We start from the raw sequence: 18428 nt of genomic DNA, 5'->3' as shown, positions 1-18428 counted from the left end.
GTCTGGAGTCGGACATGGTGCACCCCTGGCTCAAGGCAGGTCTATTCAGATTTGCAGACATTATAGATGGAAGTACAATGCAGATCCATTCCTTTGAGTACCTTAGAGATAAATTCTCTCTCTCTAATCGAGAGTTTTTCCAATATCTGCAGATCAGAGACTTGGCTGGCTCCTTGTTTGGCAGGGCAGGGGCCTCGATTCCCACAGATTTTGAGAAAATTTGCAGAAGGGGCACTGATACTAAGGGGCTGATTTCGGAAATTTACATTTTGCTTTCTGATTCACGGGAGGGGCCCGAGGGGTCTTTTCCATACATGCGGAAATGGGAGTCTCTATTGGGAAGGCGGATACTTCCTCAGGAATGGGCAGCAATCTGGGGAAACGCCGCCAAGACGTCAATATGCACACTATATAAGGAAAATATCTATAAAATTTTGCTATTTTGGTACCACACTCCAGATTTCCTTCATGGCATAGACCCCTCCATACCGGCTTGTTGCTGGAGATGCGGGGGAGGCAGGGGCACCATTCTGCACATATTCTGGTCCTGTCCAGGGATAGTCCCCTTCTGGGAGCGGGTTAGAGGGTTGATCCATAAAGTACTATATATAGAGGTTGATCTTGATCCCCTGATCTATGTTCTGGGTCTTGGGAATGGGGGATTGGGAAAAACGGCCTCTAAGCTTTTGTCCCACATCCTTACGGCGGCCAGATGCTTAATTGCAAAGAATTGGAGGCAGCCAGGGACACCCTCACTCCAGAGCCTCAAGTATAGATTACTGGACGTTAGACGCATGGAACATCTCACGGCACTATTGCATGACACAGTTGACCGCTTCCAGGCCGTGTGGGCACCATGGGACTACTTTGCGGGACAGGAGGATCTGTGAGACTGAGGCCTATGGGTCCTATGGAAGGAGCATGGACTCTTGAAACCCTTCCCTCTTCCCTCCTATTTCTCCTCTCCCCTCCTAACCCTCCTCACCTGTCCTGTCATTGTTTGTCTAGGTTCGATAAGAATTGTGAATTTTATGTTTTATTTTATGTATGAAAAACGTAAATTGAAAATCTCAATAAAAATTCAAAGTTTAAAAAAAAAAAAAAAAAAGCAGGTAAAACGCAGGAATATGAAGGAATCTTGGTTTTTGCCATTTCTCATTGACTGCAATGTTAGCAAAACGCACACAAAATGGCAAAAACAATTGACATGCTCCTTCTTTGAACGCATGGTTTTTGCCACAAAATATGCAAATTAAACGCAGCGTTTAGAAACGCAAAGTGCGGTCTGAAAATCACCATTTTCTATTGACTTTGCTGGAAAATCAAAACGCATGCCTTTTGGCATGAAAAAGGTGCTTCTCAAAATGGACCTAAAAAGCAGCTGAAACGCAGGTGGAAACGCAAAGTGCAATCTTACCCTTAAACAGATATGTGAAACACGGACAACTGAATGAGGCATAAGGGCTCCAATAGATGAGCATATGCAAGTCAATAAGCCAGTTCATATGAGTGTTTGTAAGTACGGATCAATGGTCTGTGTGTATAAAAAATCACAGCATCCAGTACTCTGATCCATTCTTTAGACCAGAGTTGCCCATTAACATCTGTGCGTGTATTAAAAAATGGACACCATACAGACATCATGTGTTTTTACAAATCCTATGGATGGGTCAACAATACAGTTTACCCAGAGAACCCGTTTAATAAGACATGTATGTACATATCTTCTTACTGATTTCTAATATTTTTATACCCAACATAGAAAACACTTAGGCCCTGTGCACACGCTGTGGATTTACCGCGGATTTTGCCGTGGATTTGCTGCAGAAAATGAGTCTAGCATTGCTGCAGCCATTCCCCAGCAAATCCTATGGGTTTTAAAAAATGCTGTTCGCACACTGCGTTTTTTTATGCTCACGGATTTTCCCCTTGCGGAATTAATGAGCATGTCACATCTTTTCTGCAGGTACCTGTGGTTTTTGCCATAGATAATGGTAAAAATCTGCAGGGATCAACCTGCGGAAAATCCGTGGTTAATCCATGGTAAACCGCGATAAAACCGCATGCAGATTTCACTGTGGTTTTTTACTGCGGGTGTGGGATTCTTTAAGAGGGTCCGTTTTGTTTCGTAAGAAATAGTCACTTTCTAGTGCGCACATAGCCTCAAAGGTGATTTTCCTAGAAGTGACTCATCCCATACCGACAGGATACATGATAAATGTTTGACTGCTGGGGGTCCCACCTCTTGGACCTCCACGAACTATGAGATTGGAGGTCCTGATTAACTGTTACAACTTGTGTTGACCGATTAGATTGGCATGGTTACATGTGACTGATGCTACTCCAGTCATGCCTATAGCAATGACACAGAAACATGTGCTGTACTCCATTTTCTCTGGCAGTCCCCAAGCGCAGTGAGAAGTAATAGAACATCAATTCCCCTATCCTCTTGATTGGTGGTGGTTCTGGTGGGGGACCCTTGTAGTGAACACATTTGTATCTTTTCTTACGTAGATAGATGATAAATCTGACATTTAAAGAGCATCTGTTAACAGGTCAAAAGTGGCTATTTTTTTTAAAATGCACGATTCAATTCCACATATTATGCTTTTTTACTTGGCGCAAATTTTATGATCTTTACAAAGGGGTGTGGCTTCCAGGGTAATTAAGCAAATCAGCATAAATACATAAAATAGGGACCATAAAAATGAGCACAAAATAAACAGCCCATATCTCTGGAATCATAAGGCAGAGTTAAAGAAAAAAACAAACAAAAAAAATGATATTCAGAGCAGCAGCAAGAAAAAAACTGAGATTTTAAAAAACTGGCCACGTTTGACCTGGTGTCAGGACCTCATTAAGTTCTCTTTATACCATACACACTAAGATTAAAAAAAATACTCATGCTTATATTTTTAAGGCATCTAGTTTCTCATATTAAAAAAAGCAGACAGACGCCTGTAGACACCATCCAACCTTTAAAGGCATCAGATTGGGAAGCTGAGGGAAAGAAGCATGAGAGGTCAGAGAACATCACAGCACCCATGACATTCATTGGAAGTGATCAAGAAGCAAACTCCATCCCTTTACAGTCTATCCCTGAAATGGAATATGAAAGTAATTCTGTGGACACAATGCTTGATGTTGAAAGATCGATGAGAAATTCGTCAAATATTTTAGGTGATGGCAACTTTGCCCGCAACTATGAAGAATTTGAATATGGTGGTGAAATAATAGGAATTTCTACTCCATATGAAGAAGAAACCTACCCTAACAGGACTCTTTATGAGTCTTGTTCAGCAGGATCCTCAGAGTCCAGCCTTGATATTTGTTTTTTAAGGCCAATTAATTTCACACTTGAGTCCAATCGAACAGACCGTTCTCATCAACCATTGGCCAGAAGTTGTATGTCACCGGTGAGCAACAGTAGCTACAGACATGAAGGTATCCATGCAAAAAACAAACCACTGAGCCGATCACTCAAGGAGTTCCCTCGAAATCATGAGACGGTAACTACCAGGTTGTACAGCACCAGAAGTACCCATGCCAATAGGATGCAGGTCAAGCAGGAACGAGGCATTCCATCCCATGGTTTGTCAGCTTCAACCCGCAACTCCCACAGGCCCTTCTACATTTCACAAAGACCCCATGTGGAAAGTAGGTCTTTATTAGAGGTGAGTAATTTCAGAAATTAGTAATTTTGAAAACATTGAAACAGGTTTAGTATCAGTTTTAAATTTAGACTTAACAGTAGATGCCCATGCAGTCGGAAAGATATACCAATTTTTTACTTAGTGGTGCAAACTAGACTAGGTTGGCAGATGATGCACCAAATTTATCATAGTGGCTTATATTGTATGGTTCATTTGGTTAATTGCTGGACATGTCAGACATTTTTTGTTTTCCTTATACCATCAGTTGCTTGGCTTTCTTTAGACCAATATTTTATTAAAAAAGTTGGCACAAGTCACCACATTTTAAACTATACCTCTCTTCTTCAACCAACACCATCTTTTCTATACAAACTAAAAACTATTTAAAGGGACTCTGTCAGCAGGTTTCTGCAATGTAATCTGAAGAAAGCATGCTGCAAGAGATTAAACAGAGAATTCAGCCCAGGGTCTATTATCTCACAGCCTTTCATTGTTTACATGCAATGTTAGCTTAAGCCTCTTATCTTTATCATTAGTGGGTCTGAGCAGAGCCTGAGGGGTGCTTCACACACAGCGAGCTCGCTGCCGAGATCGCTGCTGAGTCACGCTTTTTGTGACGCAGCAGTGACCTCATTAGCGATCTCGCTGTGTGTGACACTGAGCAGCGATCTGGCCCCTGCTGCGAGATCGCTGCTCGTTACACACAGCCCTGGTTCGTTTTCTTCAAAGCCGCTCTCCTGCTGTGACACACAGATCGCTGTGTGTGACAGCAAGAGAGCGACAAATGAAGCAAGCAGGGAGCAGGAGCCGGCGTCTGACAGCTGAGGTAAGCTGTATCCAAGATAAACATCGGGTAACCAAGGTGGTTACCCGATATTTACCTTAGTTACCAGCCTCTGCAGCTCTCACGCTGCCTGTGCTGCCGGCTCCGGCTCTCTGCACATGTAGCTGCTGTACACATCGGGTTAATTAACACGATGTGTACAGCAGCTAGGAGAGCAAGGAGCCAGCGCTAAGCAGTGTGCGCGGCTCCCTGCTCTCTGCACATGTAGCTGCATTACACATCGGGTTAATTAACCCGATGTGTACTGTAGCTAGGAGAGCAAGGAGCCAGCGCTCAGTGTGCGCGGCTCCCTGCTCCCTGCTCACACTGGTAACTAAGGTAAACATCGGGTAACCATACCCGATGTTTACCTTAGTTACCAGTCTCCGCAGCTTCCAGACGGCGGCTCCGTGCAAGCGCAGCGTCGCTTGCACGTCGCTGCTGGCTGGGGGCTGTTCACTGGTCGCTGGTGAGATCTGCCTGTTTGACAGCTCACCAGCGACCATGTAGCGATGCAGCAGCGATCCTGACCAGGTCAGATCGCTGGTCGGATCGCTGCTGCATCGCTAAGTGTGAAGGTACCCTGAGTTGTAGTCCGACCGCTGCCCCTTCTGTGATTAGAAGCTTCTATCTATGGAAATGTACACTGAAAGCCTGGTGTGGGCGGGGGTAGCTCTCAGAGCTCTGCTACATACAAAATCTCAAATCTTTCACTGTGTAAGAAGGGCTGCACACAGTAATCTAAGTGATACATTGTTGAACTCAGAGCCTCTTTGCCTACTTCATGCTACTGTGCCGCCCCTGCAGCGGTCGAAGCGCTCGGATCCAGGGGTGATTATTCATGGCTCAAGGGTCTCCTGACCCGGGGGCATGGCGCCACACTTGAATGAAGAGGATGGTATTTACAGGGGAGATATAGTTCGTGACGCCACCCGTGGTGTACAGTAACTGGGAGTACCGCCGCTGCCGTTGGGAGTACCCGGGGTGATGGAGTGGGGCAGCTAAGGTGTCGTAGCCCTCCACTAGTAGGGGAAGGCCCCGGGACTCGGTGGGATGCCGTGTGATGCAGGGGTCACTCAGGTACTCACTCAGTCAATAAGTAGATGATGACATCCAGTTAAATCAAATCTCACGGTATCGCTGCCGCTTGAGGGGAGCACGTCTGGGTCCCGTCCCCTATAGTGTTGCCTGGTGATCCGTGACCTGCCTCCTGGCACTAATTTTAACTTCAACGTGGTGGCCTAGTAGTCTGAAACTTGCCGGGCCCTGCTCCCCACTGTGGCTAAGTGTGGGAGCCTGCTCTCAGGACTCACGCTTGGGATTTTCTGGACCGTTTTGTTGGAAGGCCCTATCCCCCTCGTTGCACTAGTGCCCCAATTCTGGAGCAGGTGGGAACAGATCATAAAGGCTCCGTTCTCCTCAGGTAAATTGTCGGGTTGCCTAAAGCTTCTGCCCGACCTAGGGTCTGTGTAACCCGCCATGCCTTCGGTCCCAGACCGATGACAGTGCCAGGCTGCTGATCGTCCTCCTTTACAGATCCAGGCACCTAGCCGTAGTGCCTTGCGACCGGGGGTCCGACTCTTCTAGGTCCAGACCTAGACAGCTTCCCTTGGGAGCCACCACTCCCAAGCTCCTCTCACTACTCCTTTCACTTCCAACTCTCTACCCTCCTCACCTCCCCTCCCTGACCCCCCAGGTGGGCGACTCTATTCCACTCAAGCCGTCCACTGGTGTGCCTGGTGGGTGTGGTGCAGTGTGTATCTAGGATTTGATTTGCTGTTGGAGGCAACACCATAAGGTAGGGACCCAGAACCAGGAGGGACTTGGAATACTGCACGGAAGGGCAGTTTGTGCAGTACCCTGTGACGACCTGATAGTCCAGGGGCGTCACACTACTCTTAGATGAGGTATCAAAAATCTGCTGATAGATTCTCTTTAAAAGCACAAAGTGTGGAAATTATGTCAATTTTGGTGCTAACTGAGCCAGTATTCTACTGCACTTAGTTAAGTATATCCCCTCCACTGCATATCTTGCAGCAAAAACTGTGAATGTGCTTTATAAAACAGGCATCAATTGAGAAACAATTATGATAAATCTGTTTTTCCCTACCATACACCTGAGGGACATCAACAATGTCTGGAGGACAAGTGCAACAGAACAGAACTGACAAGTAATAAGCATATATTATATATATATAATTACAAAAATAATACTAAAGATGGCCTTGCACATGATGGCGAGGTGCATGCAGCTGAAGTGTTTTTTTGGGGGGACATCAATGATTCGTCTGCTTTTTAGCAGGCATATATAGTGGCTTAGGAATCTTAGTGTTTTGTAAGAGCTTTTTGGTGGCTGCTTCGTTGTCATAGACAGTCCAATGTATAATGAGAATATCTTTTTTTTCCCAAAATTCCAAGCTATTCCCTATCCTTCATTGTACTTCTCCATTCATTGTCTATGGTAGTGCTGGAGAAAGACAAGTACAGCATTCTGCTACATCTGGCAGTCCTAAAAACAGTGAATGGATATAGGAAAACCTGTATTTTTAAAAAAAAAAACAAAAAACCTTTTGGATTCAACATGGTGTGCTCGCTCAAGCATGATAGAGGAACAAATTGTATAGTCCTTTTTCACACGAGTGAGATGAGTTTTGAGTCCAGTTTTATTATAGGTTGAACTCTAAGGACTTGTGTCTTTTCTCAACCTTAACAAATAAAACTATTAGAAAATAGGATTCTTCTTTTTCCACATACAGTTCTACTTGGAATGTATCTGGTATTTCAGCTCAGCTTTGAGTCGGGTTGGGTTGCAATACCCAACATAGCCAATAAACTAAAGTGGCAGTGTTTCTGAAAAACATGGTCAACTCCATTGTTTATCTTAGATTAAAAAACTAGATCAAAATCTGTGTCAAGTGTTTGTTCACGTGTCCATCATTCAAGGGCTATATATATATATATATATATATATAATATATATATATATATATATATATAAAACAATGTCATTATGTATTTTTAAAGGATATCTGTCATCAGGTTTTTGCTATGTCATCTGAGAGCCACATGATATAGGGTTAGAGACACCAATTCCAGCAATGTGTCACTTACTGAGCCGCATGCTGTAGTTCTGATAAAATCACTGTTTTCTCTGTTGCAGTTCTACCATTTGACTGAATGCTGAGCTCTATATAACCCCGCCCACTGATTGACAGCTTTCTGTGTACACTGTGCATAGACAGAAACCTGCTAATCAGTTGTGGGGATGGTGGTTACACAGTGCAGGAAGACTACATGGCATAAGACAAGTAATTCTCAATGATGATCTCCCACAGATAAAACACTGATATTACTGACACAACAACAAGGAGCCTAGAAAGTATCACACCACTGGAATCAGGGCCTCTGCCCCTATATCATGCGTTTCTCAGATTACACAGCAAAAACCTGATGACAGATTCCCTTTAATTGTGATGCCAAATAGTATGAAAATGTGTGGTCTATACAAAGGTTATACAGATGTTGACTATATATTAGCACCTGGCCATTTTAAATCTTATTACTAGAACTGAGATCATAATAGTTAACCTATACTTTTCTCTAAAGGATATCCACATGGATGGAAATGCAAGGTTTTACCATAAGGATGAAACGGAGCAAACCTCTTTCAGTGATCATCATCCTAGACCAGATCAGAAGGGCGGCTTCCGAAGCTCATTCCGAAAACTGTTCAAGAAGAAGTGAGTACAGCCAAAGCTTTGGATGTGCAATGTGAAATATAAAGATGGCCAGAATTGTTTCAGTTTACTACATATTAGCAAACAGAAAAAATATGGTGATTTACTATACTTGATTGCCTTCATATGGGAGTTAGGTGGGAGGGGAAGATATTTCCTTTGGTTTCAGGTGCTGGGGCCACCTAACAGCTACTCTGCACTAAACTAAGTACCTGGATAAATGGCTTACTCAATGAATTAGCTAAGTGTCCTGGAAGAAGTAAAGCCTAGCTGAAATTATACTTGTATATAAGAATTCACAAAATTATTAGTATATGCAATCTATATTTGAAACCAGAAGTTTACATACACTATCTAAAAATACACATCTGTAGGTTTTTCTCACTCTCTGACATGGAATCAGAATAAACCTTTCCAGTTTTAGGTCAATTAGGAACCAAAATTATTTAAATTTACCAAATGCCAGAATAATGAGAGAGAGAATGTTTTAAGGCATTTTTATTACGTTCTGCAAAGTCAAAAGACACTAAGAGTACTATGCCTTTAAACAATATGGGACAGCCAATATGATGATATCATGTCTTTGGAAGCTTCTGATAGGTTTTTTGGTAACATCTGAGTTAGAGACACACCTGAGGATGTATTATAATGCACACACTGAAACACACTGCTTCTCTATGTAGCATCATGGGAAAATTAAAAGAAATCAGCCAAGATCTCAGGAAGAGAATTGTGTACTTGCACAAGTCTGGTTCATCTTTGGATACAATTTTCAAATACCTGAAGGTGCTTCGTTCATCTGTACAAACAATTATATGCAACTACAAACAATGGGAATGTCCAGCCATCATACCGCTCAGGAAGGAGACGGGCTCTGTGTACCAGAGATGAACGTGCTTTGGTCAGACATGTGCATATCAACTCAAGGACAAGAGCGAAAGATCTTGTGAAGATGCTGGTGGAAGCTGGTAAGATTGTGGCATTATCCACAGTGAAACGAGTACTGTATCAACATGGGCTGAAAGGCCACTCTGCCAGGAAGAAGCCATTACTCCAAAAGAAACAGAAAAAAGCAAGAATAATGTTTACAAATACACACAGGAACAAAGACCTTAAGTTTTGGAAACGTCCTGTGGTCTGACGAAACTATAATGGAACTGTTTGGTCATAGTGACCATTGTTACATTTGAAGGAAAAGAGGGAGAAGCTTTGAAGCCTAAGAATACCATTCCAACTGTGAAATACGGGGGTGGCAGCATCATGTTGTTGGGTTGTTTTGCTGCAGGAGAGACTGGTGAACTTCACAAAATAGATGGCATCATGAAGAAAGGTGATTATATGGCAATACTCAAGCAACATCTCAAGACATCAGCCAGGAACTTAAAGCTTGGGCAGAAATGGGTCTTCCAATTGGACAAGGACACAAAGCATACTGCTAAACTGGTTACAAAGTGGCTTAAGGATAACAAAGTCAATGTTTTGGAGTGGCCATCACAAAGCCATCATCTCAATACCAGTGAAATTTTATGGGCAAAGCTGAAAAGGCAGCTGTGAGCAAGGCAACCTACAAACATGGCTCAGTTACATCAGTTCTCTCAGGAGGAATGGGCCCAAAATCCTACCAACCATTGTGAGAAGCTTGTGGAAAAATTTCCAAAACATTTGACTCAAGTCATACAGTTTAAGGGCAATGGTACCAAATACTAATGAAATGTATGTAAACTTTTGACTTTGCAGAAAGTAATAAAAATGCCTTAAACATTCTCTCTCTCAATATTCGGCATGTGGCAAATATAGATAATTTTGGTTCTTAATTGACCTAAAAAGAGAAAGGTTTATTCTGATTTTTTGTCAGATAGTGAGAAAAACCTGCAGATGTGTCTTTTTAGATAGTATATATAAACTTCTGGTTTCAACTGTAACTAATTATTTTAGCAGCTAAAACAGTTTATGTATTTTTTTTGCTGTTTGTTTTAGTGGAATAATGATGAGATCTGGTGAATTATATAAAACTGTATCTCTGCTATGTTCTGAGATTTTAGGTCCTCTGGACTAGAAAATAAAGAGAAGATGAGCGAGAAGTCGTCCATAGACCAGTCTCCCACCAGGCAGGAGATCTTCAGAGTTCACTCTGCTTTGCTCAATGAGCTTGACCGGGGTACAGCCGTGTAGAAGAAAACTGTACCTCCATACAGGAGTGGAGGATGGCTTAACGCATTTTGGGAGCCACAACAATCACTAGCTGTGTTTAGGAGCCTCAATCGTAGACACATAGAAGCCCATTTTACATGTAAGCCCCATTTTTGCTCCTTCCTTCCTCTTCCATGCCATGCCTTCAAAACCAACCCTTATTGTAATCTCAAGACAATATTGTATTTTATGGGTACCTAGCACTGTTTATCAAAAAAACTGTTCCTGAACTATTCCATTGTAGTTCTCACAGCAGATTGGTTCTACACAAGGTCCACATAGTTGCCAAAATGGAGGCACAGATATGCCAATGTAGTCCACATACAGTAGTGTAGGCAAAATAGCTCAAGGACCCAGAATTAACCAGAAAATTGTGCCATTCCTATGCCTTGTATAATATTAGACATTTGTGCTTCTGCCTTGCACTATGATCAGTAAAAGATGATATCATCATACATTTCCCTCTTCACTTCATGAAAACTTAACATGGCGGCACAAACATTGTTCCCAAGCTGCACCATGGCCACCCTGGCTTTACAGATTCACTGGATTTGTAATCTGTCACCAGGAATAATATCTGGATTTATATAACTGGTGCTTTATCTACACAATAGTTCTACCACTTAAATTATCCACTCTTTCCGCTTGTTAATAGATAATTACAACATGAAGAGTATTAATGTAAAGCTTTTAATATATATATATTACTACAGCTTTCAACCCTAGGGTTAAATTGCTTGTCTAGCTTTTTTTTAAATATGTGAAATATAATATTATTCAATACCATTTATTTACTGGGTTTTCCGACTTAGTAGGAAACAAAGATAGCCATGATCCCGATGAGACGAACACTTTACGTTCTTCTGTTTTGCACTTTGCACACTTTGAATATGACCCTAATAAGAAAGCAATAACAATTTCCAAGACATAAAATGTATCCTCAGCTCAGATTCATTAAAGATTATACATATACCACTATAGAAAGAAACTAATATAACAATATAAAGAGGATAAAATATTTTTAAATTTATCATAATGAATGTGTTCATACAGATTTCTTTATATAATTTAGACAAAGTTCTGATGGAGCACTTGGAGAAAGTTGGTCCCATCCTGCTACTTGTCTTATCCTATGATTTTCCAATATTAGATTGTGATATTTAATACCTCCTGCATTGGAATAACTACAAACATATACTTATACTTATTGTGAATGAATCCATTCTTACATACACTACTCATAAAAAGTTATGGATATTTGGCTTATGTAACCGTAAAAGTTCACTCTACAGTGATATTTTACCATAAAAGTAGGGCATTTAAGTAGGAGCATGCAATGGTGATTTCCTCATATTAATCAACTTATTGAAACAAAAGCCAACAACGGTGGTGGGTATACCCCCTCCAAAAATGTCAATGTCTGAATAACTTGTCATGTGGCCTTGAGCAACAATTAAAGCTTGACAACAACGTCTCATGTTGTTCACAAATGGAGTTATTGTCTGCTGAGGCATAGCATCCCACTGTTCTTTAAAGTCGGCCCTCAGGTCATTGAGGTTCTGGGGTACAGAGTTTCAAACCTCTACACAACGACCTGGCTGATCCCATAAGTTTGCTATGGGATTCAAGTCTGGGAAAAGTGCAGCCCACTCCATTTGAGGCACCCCAATATCCAACAGCCATTCGCTAATGATATAACCCTGATAACCTGGAACATTGTCATTCTGAAGATGTAATCAGGCCTGTGTTGTTCATGCAGAAACACAATGACAAAATTAATGACATTTTTAAAGTATTAGGGACTTGTCACTGTACCATTCACAAAGAGTAGTGCAGTTCAGTATTGACTAGACACACCTGTCCACACTGTAACACCTCTACCAAAGGCTAATCTGGTGACAACAGTGGCTGAGGCATAGCGCTCTCCTTGACTGCTTCTTCATCATTGGCCTCCATAATTTCTGCTCACCGTGAATCGACTTTCATCAGTGAATAGCACTGAGGCCTCCTGGTCCCTCATTCAACAGGACGATGACACCTGTGCCTTGTGGTGTAGTCAGGTATCCTTGCAGGTCATCTGTCTTGCAGACCACGCTGATTAAAAGGGAACCTGTGAGGTCCCCTATGCCCTCCAACTGAGCAGCATTGATGTATGCTCAAATTCCCTCCCTCATTAGCCATGTATAATGCTATTTGCAAATATGAATGCTTAAAAAAGCTACTTATAAACCTCGCATTCCTTATGCTAATTAGGGCCTTGCCTAGTCGAAGGAGCGTTAGTTCCTCAGACTAGTCAGCTCTTTTTCCATGTTATCATGCCCCTGTGAGCGTGAGAACATGATTTCCAGCGTCACCACCAGATAATGGAAATCTTTCACATTTGCGCAGCTCATTTCTGCATCGTCAGTGCGCTTCAGAAGCAGGGTGGACACTTCCTGGCTTCATTAGGTGCATTGCGTATGACCGAAAGTTCAGAAGTCAGCTCAAGTACATGTTATGCACGAAGTGCGCGTAATGCAGCTGGGAATCGTACAGCCGGGTTCAGAGGTGCACTGAAGCCGTGCTCATGCTCTTGATTTCTAGGAGCTGGCGGTGATGTCGGCTCGTGGACCATCCCCCCAAGTGCGTGAAAACATGGAAATAGGGCCATCTAGTATGGGGAACTAATGGCCCTTTGACTAGTCAAGGTCCTTATTAACATAGGGAAAGCAAGGTTTATAAGTCTTTTTTTAAACATTAATTTTAGTGAATAACATTATACAGGGCTGGTTAGGGAGGAAATTTGGGCATACAGGTATGAATGCTGCTGGGTTGGAGAGCATAGGGGACCTGACAGGTTCCCTTTAAATGGTTTTGAATGGTCTGATGGGACACCTGGGTGCCTCTCACCTTTGTTAAATGTGCCTAGAGTTGTGTGGCATTCATCATTCGCTTACGAAGGGCATTGTTCACAATGAAGCGGTCATCAATATGGGATGTGGCCATAAGACATCCACTTCTATACTTTTCTGTGACTCTTCCAGTCTCTATGTATTTCTGTTGTAACCTGCTGATGACACTCTGTAACACTCTAAGTTCAGTGGCCACTTTCAGTTTAGAGAAGGTCACATTAAGTTCACCTAAAAAGGTTAGAGTTCATTTTATAATCATGGAATGGCAGGGTAAGTAAAAGACCGCACTCCTTCCACTGTGCTGGATATCTTTATTTTTCAAAGGTGCAGGATAAGAGGCTGGAGGAAACTTGTGAGCCGGCTCCTAACAGAGGATGACGATCGTTTCGCCTATTGATTAGACTTCCACGGGTCTTTTACTTACCCTGCCATTCCATGGATCTTGTTTGGTGACGGGCACCCCGCTTTGGATTTGAACTCTCTGCAGCTCACCTCCGCATGCATGCGGTACCACAGGTAACACGCAGTAGTGCTGGACCATTCTCGTATTGCTGCTCATTTTATAATCATCCTGAAATTTCATCCAAAAGCCAAATATCCCTAACATTTTGTGAGTAGTGAATATAGACAGGAGATACCTGCTATTGCATTACCATTTTGACCATTACGTTACCAACATACTAGTTGCAGTCTTCAGAGCCACTATTATATAGGAAAAGTTTATAAAGTAATGTTTACCAGCGCAGTACATGTAAGTGACCCATCTTGACGGCTTATCCAAGTAGGTGCTTGTAGAAAGCTGTGGTAAGTTGGCAGAAGAGTGATATGAGTGTTCCAGGTGATTGTAGTGCAGACTTATTAAAGGTGCATAGAAAGAGTGAAGTAGGTATTGATAGACTGGCGTTTCGGGTAGATAGAATTTAAGACAGGGGTTAAATAATAAAGTGAATGATGGATATTAGTATGAATTCTCAGACATCAAGGACTACAAAAAATGATTAAGAATGGAGGCTGAGATGAAAACTGTGTGTTTGGTTTAAAAAATAAAAAAACAAACAAACATTAAAAAGCACCTAGAATATAATGCCCATCGTATAAATGTGATACTCTCTCCTAACAGTGTTAAAATGCCATTGCGTAATTGGGAAAAAACGGTCTGCTCTATTTCTATCTCAGAAACAGTGCCACTCATATTCATGGTCAGTGTGTGGTATTACCACTCGTCCCATAAATGAGAGTGGGGCAATTGGTGCAAAAATAAATAAAAAAAATGTAAATATAGCAGACCCTTTTTTTCTACAAATGGATTACCGGTATATCTGTGCATTTTCACTATTGCAATTATTGTTACATTTATAATTTTTTTTTCTTCTAGGTGTGACCTTTAAAAATTCTTGTAATAAATCTTTTCAGCTAAAATCTATCTGACTGCTTTCAATAAATTCTGAGCATTTATTTGCTTGTTTGGATCACTGCACCGTAACAGCGATATCTTTCAATGGTTTTATGCATGCATTTTATACTGTTTCATCATGGCTAAACAAGGCGCTTCTCATTCAGTCTATAATTACAGTGGTTTTCCACTATTTTCTCACCCCATAGCCATATATCATACATCTTAAAAACAATACCATTTGTAATATACTTGAATTAGATGTATAGCTTCTATGAGCGCATCTCAGTGACACACCCGCACCGGGGCCGTGGGGCGCACTCCGGTGCAGCTTCCTCCAAGTGCTGGGTTTTTACATTAAGGGCGTACCAACCCCTTTCACCCTTATGTCGGGAGTACACCACTGCATCGCCTGGATACAGGTCGCGACCAGGATGACCCTTCTGCAGGTGGGCTTCCACGTCTCGCCGGTAGACAAAGATGTCCTTTGTGAGAGTGGGCTCACTAATGAAGCCCCATCCCCGCTCCAGGTCAAACTTGGTCACCATCTCGTGCCTCAGCGGTCCCCGATCAGATGGTCGGTGCTTGCGGAGCCGCTGCTTAGCGGCCATTTTTTGGGCCTCCATTGCCTCCCACTTGGCCTGGTGCTGCTCCTTCTCTACACGCAGTCTGGTCAGCTGCTGCTAGCACGACATCTCTATGGCGCTTTTAGACAGGGTGGGCTGCAGAGAGGCCGCCAGTCCTTTTCCACCACTGGCAATGACATCCCAGGCCAAGCATTTAGAAAACTGACCGGGTACAAGGGCCGGGAGAGTTGCAAGGGGTCCCACCAGGGTGTCCTCGGCTACCGGGACAACAGGGGTTGTCACTGCCGTTACCTCTCCAATGCCGTTTTCCTCCTCCACTAGGGTTGGCGTCACCCGTTCCATAAGGGCACGTCCCTCCACCACCACCTCCTCCATCAGGGACTCCTGCCACTTCTAGACGGTACCCGCCTGGAGCTCCAACAGCCGGCATCCCAGCCGCTTCACCTCCTCCTCTAGGAAGTCCGGGTCTAGGGCTTGTTGAGGTACTGGTGCAGCTCCTGGATGGCCAGGGGAGCCTGTCGCTTCTACCCCGCGCTCCAGGTTGCTCTGGTTGCTGCTCACCATGGCACACTCTGAGTCCTTCTGCGCAGTTATCCCATATTCTTTTACTTCCTGTGAAGGCGGGACTTCTGGGTACTTTTGTAAGTTTTGGTGTTCCTCTGTTGCTGTAGGGGGTGGGTACAGCTTTTCGCGCCATACCACCATCCAGCCCACGAAGGGCAGATACACCCAGGCCATCTGATTACACATGGCGCCTATTCTTTTTCAACGGACGCCAGTGCACAGTCCTTTCTGCACAGTCTTTAAGGCACACAGTACCTGTTGTAACGGGGACGAAATCCTGTTCGTGATGACAAAATTGACACGCCCGCATCGGGGCCATGGGGCACTCGTTACCGTGCCGGTCCTTGTCTTGGGTGAGATGGATGTCATGGCGGCAAGGCCCAGCGGTGTCGTTTAAAAGGGATAATAGTGGGGATAATGATAGTTGGTGATGCCACCTGTGGTACTCGGCCAGAGCTAGCCGATGATGCGGGATGGGACCTCTGGGGCAGATGGTGACACAGCTGAGTTGGTATAGGTCTGCACAGGTAGAGCTGGGATCCAGGGCAGATGGGAGTAGTAGTCGTGATGGCGGGGTGCAGGGCCGGAGACGCAGGCAAATAACGGAGTGACACAGGGATGCAGTCTCAAGGTTTTTTATTCACTGTAGCAGGTTCCAAGGTAACACGACTAGTCAGTGACTGCCTTTGGAGTTCTGGGTTCCATTGTGATGGGCTCCAGTCGATCCCGGGTAGTTCGGAGGTCAAGACCGGTGCATCCTTCTTATGTTCCTTCCCTGGTCATCTTCCTGCGCTGACTTCTTGCCCACCTGTCCTGCGCCTATGCACATAGTGCCCTGAGCCGGTGTCCGCGGACCCTACAGGGTGGATTGAAGCTCTGTCCCTTGGCCCTCTATGGTCACCTTCTAGCGGATACGTGAGCGGCGTTGGCTTCGGTACTAGCCGTATCCTTAGCCTCTGGTGTTACTAGATGAGCACATTAGTTATTCTCCTCTAGTATAGGGACCGGATCCCTGTCTGCGGCTAAGTCCCTCCACTGCAATATGTCGTATGTGGAACGAGACCACGGGTTTATGGCGCACTTCCCGTTGGCTCTAGGACCCCTTCTCACTTGTGAGTAGGCCAAGCTGCACAAGCTCCAGGTCTTCACTCCTCCACTGCACCTTCCGACTGCTTCACTTTCTACAGGCTGCTCCCACTAACTAGACTCTACGCCCCAGCGGCCGACATTACCCTAGTCTGATGGAGTGTTGCTGAGTGAGAGTGTCTGTGTTTTGTGTATGATGGATGACCTCTTCCTTACCCAGGGATGGGGCACCACACCCCTGGGTGAAATGCAGTACCCTGTGGCGACTGAAGCCTCAGGGGCGACACATCAGCAGGGATCACATACACTGGAGATCAAAATTAGAGGACAACACACAATTTCCTAAATATTAAGGTCATTGTGTAGTCCTATGTGATTATATCCCAACATGAGTAAACTAGCAGTATTTTAATCTTAACACCTACATTTGACATCTACCATTTTATATAGCTGGGTTTCTGCTATATTAACCTGATAGCCTGCTTTATACTCCCTGTGACAGAGCTGAGCCTCTGTTATATTTACAACATAGTTGCTATATTATATCATATTGTACTATATTGTCCAATCGACCACACTGCCATGTTGTATTTTAAAGCACGGTGGTTGCACATGTTTTTATACAACACTGTCTGTCTAAATTGTGTGTCCTCATTAATATTATATGTCGAATAAAGCTTTGTATATGATTTTTCTATATAAAAAGTGTGTCCATATGGATAGTTATTTATAGCTTCAATTGTGAATATTGGTCAAATGTAGGTGTTAAGTCATAATTTTGGGATCATGGTATGAAAATACAAGTTATGATATTATGGATCTTATTATTCAATTAATGGTTCTCCAGTATTTTAATGTTGTTTCATAAATTGAATTTATTCCAAAGCACATAATAAAAATGTAAATGAGATAAATGAAAAAGAACACTGATCAAAATCAGAGCACACTTTCAGATACCTGCAAGTTATTGGTGTTAATCTGGCACCTGGTGCTAATTTCCTTAATTATCTGACAAACCCTATTTAACTGGCAGCCTAGCTTTCCAGGTCGCACTGATTTGCAAAAAATGGTGTGCTGTTCCAAAGTAACTGAAACCCTCCAGCAGCAGGTTGTCCAGATGAAAGCCAAAGGAGTGACCCTATCAGCCATAGAAAGAGAGGACAGGATAACGTGGAAAATCTCCATGGGTAATCATTTAAACACTGCAGCTGGAATTGCTCGGCAGTTAAGCACTGAACAGGGTAAGGATCTATCTCGTCATAGTGTCACAAGATTAAAGAATATTTGGACTGAGAGCCCACTCTGCAGTGACCAAACCTCCTATTAGCAGAAAGAATCAAAAGGCTAAACTCACCTTTGGTGAAGAGCATGTTGTGTGGACAGAGGAGAATTGGTCCACAGTTCGTTTTAATGATGAAAGCAAGTTTAATTTATTTGGGTCTGATGGGAAACATTATGTTCATTGACAAACTGGGAAAATACTGAATCTAAAGTGTGTTTCAGA

The 18428-nt window shown here is 43.2% G+C and overlaps 1 protein-coding gene across 8 annotated transcripts in view; it reads left to right on the top strand.

Annotated features, from left to right (window-relative positions):
- ARHGEF33 (Rho guanine nucleotide exchange factor 33) overlaps positions 1–13067 on the top strand; it is a 139548-nt gene extending 126481 nt beyond the window's left edge. For 7 of the 8 annotated variants that reach the window (XM_075339462.1, XM_075339460.1, XM_075339463.1 and 4 more), the window contains 3 exons: positions 2921–3674; positions 8083–8216; positions 10256–13067. In XM_075339462.1, coding sequence (XP_075195577.1) covers positions 2921–3674; positions 8083–8216; positions 10256–10385 — 1018 coding nt within the window. In that variant the 3' untranslated portion in view covers positions 10386–13067. Of the gene's footprint in view, positions 1–2920; positions 3675–8082; positions 8217–10248 lie in introns of all 8 variants that reach the window. The other variant, XM_075339467.1, reaches the window with a different exon arrangement.
- The last annotated feature ends 5361 nt before the right edge of the window (positions 13068–18428 follow it).

The sequence above is a fragment of the Anomaloglossus baeobatrachus genome, chromosome 3 (genome assembly GCF_048569485.1).
Source record: "Anomaloglossus baeobatrachus isolate aAnoBae1 chromosome 3, aAnoBae1.hap1, whole genome shotgun sequence".
NCBI lineage: Eukaryota > Metazoa > Chordata > Amphibia > Anura > Aromobatidae > Anomaloglossus > Anomaloglossus baeobatrachus.
This window is presented reverse-complemented; position numbering and strand designations above follow the sequence as displayed.